Source organism: Gymnodraco acuticeps, unplaced genomic scaffold, assembly GCF_902827175.1.
Source record: "Gymnodraco acuticeps unplaced genomic scaffold, fGymAcu1.1, whole genome shotgun sequence".
Classification (NCBI taxonomy): Eukaryota; Metazoa; Chordata; class Actinopteri; order Perciformes; family Bathydraconidae; genus Gymnodraco; species Gymnodraco acuticeps.
This window is the reverse complement of record NW_022989985.1, coordinates 4,495,615-4,504,682: the sequence shown is the minus strand read 5'-3', so window position 1 is coordinate 4,504,682 and position 9,068 is coordinate 4,495,615. Positions and strand designations below refer to the sequence as shown.

Genomic DNA, 9,068 nt, shown 5'->3' with positions numbered 1-9,068 from the left:
AGCTACAATATCCTACAATGTTTTCCTCTACATCAAAGAAAAAGTGACGAAGCTGAGAACTTGTAATGCAAAAACGTACAATATGTTCATTGTGCATGATAGAATAATTGTAAAATGATTTCTTAGTTTGTGCAATTTTGTTTTGAACAGGAATCATTGCTTGAATTGTACAGCACTGAGTTGGTCACCAAACCCTATTTTCTGTAATACACACACATTGTATACAGTTGAGGTGCATGTTGGTTTAATGTTGTTCCGGCATCTAATGTGTTATGTTCAGTGATATAAAGTAACTAAGTAAATTAACTTAAGCACAGTACTTAAGTACACTTTTTAAATACTCTTTCTTTACTTAAGTTTTAGAGTTTTATTGAAATAGCCTACTTTGTATTTTTACCCCACTATAATTCAGAGGTACACTTTTTCTTCTACTAAAGTTTACCTTTAGTAACTTTGCAGATTTTGATTAATAATGTTAGGATATAAACAACACTCAAAAATACTTTAGTCACACCTGGATTAAAACTCACAAGCTATCCTGCAGTATACAAAGTAATTCAAACTAGCTGGACCTTTACCAACATTGATAAGTGATAACACATTATTAATGCATCAATATTTATAATCAAAACATATCATATATTATTCTGAAATTAGCCGATCTGCATACTTTCATTTGAGTAACATTTTGAATGCATGACTTTTACTTGTAACAGAGTATTCCTGCTCTTTGGTACTTTTACTGAAGTACAAGATCTGAGTAGCCTACTTGTCCCACCTCGGGTTATGTTTTTTAAAAAGTAAAGATTTTAAAACCCTTACCAGAGAATCTGATGCTGCAGAGAGCAGCCCCATAGTCTCCGTGCATGCGGGCCACTGCTGCCCTCACTGCCGCTGCCACAGCTCGGTCATCCAGTAGCAACAGGCGGGCCCTGTCTGTCACATTGATTTCGCACAGTAAATACCTGCAGACAGAAGACAACCCGTCAGAAAGTGGATTGAGAGCACATAAAAAGTGTTACAATGGTAAATGAACAGCACGTTTTACCTGGACTTGACACGAACCATCCCTCTCTTCTTCCGTGGCGAACTTCCGTCAACAAAACGATCTACCACCAGCTTGCACTAGAGCGCCACGTGCTGGAGGTTAGAGGCGATGCTGGGTGTACTTGATAATAGACACTGGGCCGCACGATTTCAGATGTGTCTATTCATCAACACACTTTCTAATGGGAATATTTGTTGTACTTTATTTATTTTAGATTAACGCAAGTTTATACTTTTACTCCACTACTTTTATTAAGCAGCTTTAGTTACTTTTCAGATTTGCATTTATGAAGAAGATACGACCTTGAGCGCCTTGAAAGCCGCCTTCATAAATAAATGTATTATTATTATTATTATAATAAACTTTTTATATACTGCATCTCTAAATTAAACTAGTGGAATAACTGATAATATACTGTATATTATTAGACATACTGTTTATATGTCTATGTATATATATATACTGTATATATTTATTTATCACATATGGACCTTTCGCTGCAGATTTAGTACTTGTTGTACTTTACATATACTTTGGTGACAATACGTGTGTACTTTATTTAAGAATGTAGAACTTTGACTTGTTATGGAGTATTTTGACATGAATGTATTGCTACTTTTATGCCAGTAATTTCACATATATGATTGTGAAAAGGGCCTTTATGCACAACCAATACTTTTACTTACTTTAAGTATATTTTGATGCCAATACTTTTGTACTTTTACATGAGTAAGACTTTAAATGTACTTTCACTTGTAACAGAGTACTTTTACAAGTAAGTATTAATACTTTTTCTAAAGTAAAATATCTAAATACTTCTTCCACCTCTGCTCACAATGGAACCAACGGGGTCATTTTGTTAGTAAGTGGTGGGGACAATTTCTCCAGATTTAACATCAGCATAGAAGACAAAATATGAACCCACCACCTTGTGACTCAAAGACAACAGCTCTTCCTCTCAGCCACAGCCTAATTATGGGCTGTTGTTCAGAAATTACGAATTGTTGTTAGAATGGAGTTTTTTTAATGGGAAAAATCCCTGAAGTTTGGTAAAGTTTGAAAGAAACAGAAGCTTAAGTCCAGTTTTTTTCCCCACACGTCCTGGTAGCCTTGGGTTTTTCTGGAACAGATGTGAAAAATTGATGCTTACTACTGGCGATGAGTTCAAACAATGTTCTTTAACAATATCTGTGTGTCGCCTTGTACCCTAAGAAACGTAGAAGCCAATCCTGGTCAAATTTGACTGGAATATACTTGGTGCCTATTTCTTTGGGCTGAAGGGGTAATAGAGGCCTCACAACCAGAGGGGTTGTGTGGTTTGCCTCCCAGCATGGCAAAGTGAAGTGGGAGACGCCCCTCCCCCCACACCACCGAGGGACCTGAAAAGAAAACTGCCCAAAAAAATTAGAATAATAATTCAATCATAAAAAATGTAGGGATATTTAATTCACTAAAACTAAAAGGCCCAAACAAATAAATATGAAATAATACTAGTTATTAGTTTAATTATTATTATTTTGATATTTTATATTATTAAGTGATACAAATAAGAATTAAATACATTACTTTTCAGAAACATTTAAAAAAACAAATTGTATATTGAATTAAAAAATGTTTTGCAAAAATTTTTATTTAAATAACAATTACAATATTGGTTTATAAATGGGGACAACGATTTCTGTTTGCTGCTTTAAGAAAGAAACATGCACGAAGGTACAGGACTTGTTATGTTTTAATTTATTTTATGATCTTTGTGAGTTTTTATGTTTTGATGAGATGTTGTGTCCCTTGCCAGCCTAAAGGGGACACCCCCTACCTCCGAGGGACCAACAAAAAAAAAGCGCAAATGACGCCCTATGAATACAATCCATTTAAACCTTATATATACAGTCTATGATTTAAACCCATGATTTCAAACCAAGAAACGGACGTCCCGGTCTTTAAACAGTTCGCACCCTTTCGGTAACTATGACAACTCTCCGTCCTTCTCATCCAATCAAAACCATACGTTTTTGTCTCTCAAACACGTTATACGCCATCTTGAAAACACACCAGCAGTTTGTTAAATCGCTCTCAAACAAAAAAAAGGACAAACCACAACAACTTTTTTTTCCGCAGCGTTAGTGTCCGTTATGAATGGTTCACGAAACAAACCGGCACCGACAGTCAGTAAGAGTCAGACGGAGACAGAACCCGGCTCGGAGGCGAGGGAGAGAAAGAGCGGTGGAGGAATGCTGAAGAAGCTGAAGTCAAGGCGCAATCAGCCGGACAAGTGGCCTGTGGTCACCGAGGATGAACTGCGGGCTATGGGGAAAGATATTACCCCAGACAATGTCCTGGGTCTCCGGGCAGTCACGGAGGGTGAGTTATGAAAGCATTGTCTTAGTTAAAGCCGGTAAAATAACACTGCTGTACTGGCATCATTTTACCCTATGCTAACGGTGGCTAAGTGAAGAGTCAGACCTGTTGACTTCTTAGTTCACTCATTTCCTGAATCACATTGTTAGTTAGTTAATTTGTCACACAGGTTACTTTATGTCTAAGTTAACTATGTTTTGTGTTGTGATGTGCATATTTCCTATTTGTTGATAACCAACAAAGTAGGAGGTTTCCAAGGAATTTGGAGCCCCCCCTGATGGGATTTGTTCAGAGCCCCCTGTCCTTAAAGCTGTATTTAAGGATTTATTTAGCTACTGGAAAAGATAAACTGATCAACTACTGTCATGTGAAGTAGTCATGGCTCATGTTTAAAAATACAACAACAAATCTAATTAATTTGCACCATGATTTGCACATATTCTTCTTAAACAACAAATGCAGGTGTATTCACTAAAAGCTATGCTTTTTGGTCACTAGTGCAGCTTTAAGTAATGGATTCGGATGTTGTTGCCTTTTAATCACCTGGAACAGTCACTTTACACGAGTAAATGCACTAGGAGTCAAACACCAGTGTTTGGTATTGGAAACCCAGACTACCAAAGTTGCAGCTAATGCTTAACGCCTTCCATTGTTTTGAGCCTTTTCCCCGGACCAGACAACAATGGCATTACTTCCCCTTCTTTCTCACAAGACTTGACTGAATATCCGTGAGCCTGCGCAGTGGAATTATTCACCACCACTGCAAGGTGCAGGAACCACAAAAAAGATACTCAGACCCTAGTTTTTCCTTGAGTGCTGGCTCTATTGTCAAAGTAAGGGCGAACCTTTGTGGATCAAAGCTTTGTGACTTGCCTCAAAATTCCTCATGTAGGTATTAGTTAAGCTAATTAAATATCAAAGAATTGCCTCTGTTTGCTAGTGTAGTTCTGAAACTATAGGTCTGCTAGTCCTTTGTTCAAAAATAATCACAAAGTTCTTTAATAATAGGTTAACTTTTAAAGAGAAAAAAAGAAAATACACCCGTTTTTAGCCTTTTTAAAAATGTTTTTCTCTGTATGATATCATATTAAAGGGGATATGTTTGTTTTTGGACTGGCAAAATAAGACATTTAAAGACATAACCTCTGAACTCAAGAAACTAAGATGGACTTTTTTTACTTTCTTTTTATATTTTAAGAGACTTAAATTATGAATCTAACAAAAAGCCTTACTAATGGTTGCTTGCTCCCTATAAGACTATTGAACTCCTCTACTGAATGTATGTTTCTCTGAAGTACCTCTTTTATTTCATATTCCAGACTATCTGTGCAAACCTGAAGATAATATCTACAGCATTGACTTCACACGTTTCAAAATCCGAGACCTGGAAACGGGAACGGTGCTGTTTGAGATTGCCAAACCTCCTAACAGCGGTAAGTGACACATTTACATCTGCCTCTTGAAGATTCAACCATTCACAAAACTCACACAGTCTTGTTCATGGAGATTTGTTTCACTCAACATGATTCTTGTGCAGCCAAACTTCTGTATAGTTATTGATTGTGACTGGAAAGCTAGCCCTTGCTAAAAGGACCATAAGGGAGAAACATGTGTACAGACCATAGACTGTACTGTAGATACAGACACAGTGATTGTGCTCAGTTATAGCCCAGAGGTGTTGTCCTGTCAGTAAAGCACAGTATGACCAAGCATGAGTACCACAGTCTTTCCATACAGTCTGCTTTGTATATGGATCTTACCCTATTGTCATATGCTCTTCCTGGGTCGGTTTTACCTCCTAAAAATGTCAACATATTTAAATTGCATTATTTTTACTATTAAGTTAACCCATTCATTTAAAACAAATAAAAATGTAGATTTTAGAAAAATATTTGGGAATCATCAGTGTGTCTTCTTGATTGATATCTTTTGACATTGCTCTTGCACATCACAGATAATAATAGTGCATCATCTGCATGACCACATCTTTTCAGCCCAGTTTCTCCTAGTTTTGTTGCCTATCCTGTGATTATTTCATGTAGGACAGCTTAACATGTTTTCTGTTTTAGGTCCTCTGGACGGTGAAGAGGAGAGTGGGGATGTAGACACCAGCGCGGGGCGTTTTGTGCGATATCAGTTTACACCGGCCTTCCTGAAACTGTGCACTGTTGGTGCAACGTAAGTCAATTAAGCATAACGCTCTAAATTGTAATAGCTGCATGCATAATAATCAGACTTTAAAGTGCAAAACTGAATTGTGAATGTTGTCTTTCTTGTTTCTGTTTTCTAAACCTCAGTGTGGAGTTCACCGTGGGAGACCGGCCAATTAACAGCTTCCGTATGATTGAGAGGCATTACTTCCAGGGACGCCTCCTAAAGAACTTTGACTTTGACTTTGGCTTTTGCATTCCCAACAGCCGCAACACATGTGAACACATTTATGAGTTTCCACAGCTTCCAGACGACCTCAGTGAGTTTATTTTTCCTCAGCCAATAATGTTAATGCTGTTGCAGGCATGTAAGCGTTGCCATATTGGAAATGCTTAGCTATCAAACTGGTGTCATAACCTTGAGAGTGAAATTTATAAAAAATACATACTTAAAAGACTTTTCGGCATGCCGCACGACGGGAAGACAGTTTTTTGTTACTGCCTTCATTTAAGGCCATAAGCTAAATTCATAAAGTAAATAACTGGGTTCCCCGGTAGATTCTAAGTTATCACCAATGCACATTTTCTTAAAATGAGCGACAGGAGAAGAGATGCGTAAACAGTCGTAGGATCCATACTTTGCTCCCAGGAAATGAATTAAAATAGGACATTACAGACTCAAACCAACTACGGTACTAATTGTATGTGTCACAAATGGTGGAATAATTAAATGATCTGTAAGGCTTTGTTGGCAGTCTGATGGTCTCACATTGTACAGTGGGCAAAATGATCTTACATATATGACAATTATCACGCATCTGGAACAGTGTACCGTATACATATTTATACCTTATAGTTCATATCTTGATCTTTGTTGAAATATTCTTCTTCCTTCTCTCCCTGTCAGTTCGCCTCATGGTGGCGCACCCTTACGAGACCAGATCGGACAGTTTCTACTTTGTGGACAACAAACTCATCATGCACAACAAGGCGGACTATGCCTACAACGGCGGTCTGTAATACCTGAAGGGGAGAAATATTTGCGATATTCAGAGGGGGATTGCTTTCATCGCATTACAACCATCCAAAAGCTTTCTTTGGGGGCGGGGGGGGGTGGCAGAAGTCATATTCTCTTTGTGAACATTCCTCCAAACGTGACAACATTCATCACAATGGACCACATCTGCCTCCGTACAAAATCATGGATCCATTCACCAGTACCTCATTGACCTCAGCTTCTGGGACTCCGAGGAATGTTCTGTCAAATATGTGTTTTGTCAAATCTGACTCTTTGCTCTGTCTTTTGGTTTGTCATTCAAATATCATGTAACATTTTTGCCTTAAGTTTCTTGCCGTCTCTGCTGGAAAGGGACACTTTGAATCACAGACCTCTCATGGAAAAGCCTATAGGTTGTGTCAGTTATAACTCCATTTGCTTTAGTATATAGATGTTATCAGTTGATGTTTATTTGAACTACCTTTCGCTAGTGACAATTGTGTTTCCCATATGGAAGAACGAGCATTAACTAGACGTTTTACAGTATTGTTAGTCAAGGATGATTATGTAGCACTAGGTGACATTGTTTGAATTTCATTCTTGCTTAAATATCTCCTATCAGTTGTGAGCCATCTGGACTGTTTGGGTCAGATATTTAAGATAGGTGTTAATTTGACGAGGTACATTAGGTTGACCAATCTCGTCTTAAGTAGAAGTTTTTTTTTGTTGAGGATAAGCATGAGCTCTTTTCATAATGTTAGGTGCAATATATACCCTGCTAAAATCTGTTAAACTTTTCGTGGCATAATTCGCTGTCAGTTGGGAATCTAGTATTGGTTATATCAAACTCTGCACACTTGAAAACACAAAAAGGTAAAGATATCAACTTATTTGAGAGTTATTAGACTTGCTTTACATGCCATCCGTTGCTAAAACAGCACTGAAAACAGTTTGAAACGGTTATTTAAATAAATGTATTATGTAAACAAATTACACATTGTTTTAGTTGAAAGCAATAATATAAAGTTTAATAAAAAAATAATAGCTTTAACTTAATACTATTGCTTTAAACTTACCTAATACAATTATGTGGAACCTGTTGACATAATACATTTAATTAAAATCCATTTAAAAAAAATTCTGTGAGTTTAGTCTTCCCACGTTATTGTACTCCACAAAGCACACGTTTTTAATAACTTGATGTCTGTCTTCCTGGTTTATTTGGCACAATAGTATACTATAAATCCAACTCTTTTTGAGCAGAATTTGTCTAGCAGTGTGTTATACCTTTTAAACGGGTCGCTGTGTGTATCTTCTGCTGCTCTGAGCTCAGGTTCTCAATCTACTAATGATATAAAGCACAAAGCAGGACAATACAGAGTGATGTTCCTTGGTAGTTGATCTTTTTTATTTTAATAAGGCAGCAGGACAGACACAGTCCTGTTTTAAGGACGATACCGGTGGTTTTGCATATTGTTGGCCATTCACTACAAATGTTGAATGTCTATTAGTTACAACTGTACAATGTAATTGAAATTGTACAACAACCGTAATCCTATTTTAGCAGTTTTAATTTGCAATTAGAGCTACAATTTACCATTACTTGTTAATTATTTTCTAAATGTAAGAGAATATTGCTTTGATTAGCTGGTTCAGTTTTTTTCTTTTCTTTCGGTACAGTCAGTCAGGTGTTTTAGTGGCTGTCTGAAATGCAGAAAATAACACCTTACAAATGGTCAGCATTGCTTTAATTCTATTATGCAATGTATTTAAATCATGCAAAACCACTGGAACAGTCTGGAAGTAATTTCCAAAACTCAAAAGCTCCTCTCACTGTACTTTGTAACATGACTCCATGTGCCTTATATATCCAGGTGTTCATTGTTAAGTTGTTTATTGTGTAAGGAAACGTTGTACTGAAATTAAGCTGAAGGAAAGATAATTCATCTCCGACGTCTTGCAGTACTGCCTTTTGTAAAACAGGTGTCTTACAGCCTGCGTTGAGTCATTTTGTATTATCTTATTTTATCTTTGGGATTTTAATGTTTGAAGCATCAATGACAACTCATGATGTAGCCCATTAATAACTCAAACAAGTGTTATATCAGGCACACACTTTAAACAGCTGAAGCTTTTACTCAATGACCCAATACCACCTCAATTTATTTGCCAATTGGACTCAATGGATGTATCTCAGTTGGTCTGCTGGTTAGAAGCACTGGTGTTGCTATGCCAAACAGTATCGGTCAGCGGTATTTTATTGTAAAAAATGAAAATGCCTTGAGAAGAGGGTCCAATTTGTGTTACTAGACTGTCTGGATCAATGTATGGATCATATTTGTAACCCGTTGCATAGACCCCTCCTTTTATATTGTCTCATTTTACAAGTGATAAACTCATGTTCATTCAAATGTATTGTAAATAAAAATATTAGACTGAAAAACATTGAAAAGCTGGTGTTTATTTTAAATAGATTATCAGGGAGTTTGGGAAACTTTTGTCTTTGTTTATCTAG

The 9,068-nt window shown here is 36.8% G+C and overlaps 1 protein-coding gene across 1 annotated transcript; it reads left to right on the top strand.

Annotated features, from left to right (window-relative positions):
* Positions 1–3,063: 3,063 nt before the first annotated feature.
* unc119.1 (unc-119 homolog 1) lies at positions 3,064–8,996 on the top strand. Its single transcript, XM_034212744.1, has 5 exons — positions 3,064–3,409; positions 4,726–4,839; positions 5,476–5,584; positions 5,704–5,876; positions 6,464–8,996. Exons 1-5 carry the CDS (start codon positions 3,181–3,183, stop codon positions 6,574–6,576), a joined length of 738 nt encoding a protein of 245 aa, XP_034068635.1. The 5' UTR covers positions 3,064–3,180; the 3' UTR covers positions 6,577–8,996.
* Positions 8,997–9,068: the final 72 nt, after the last annotated feature.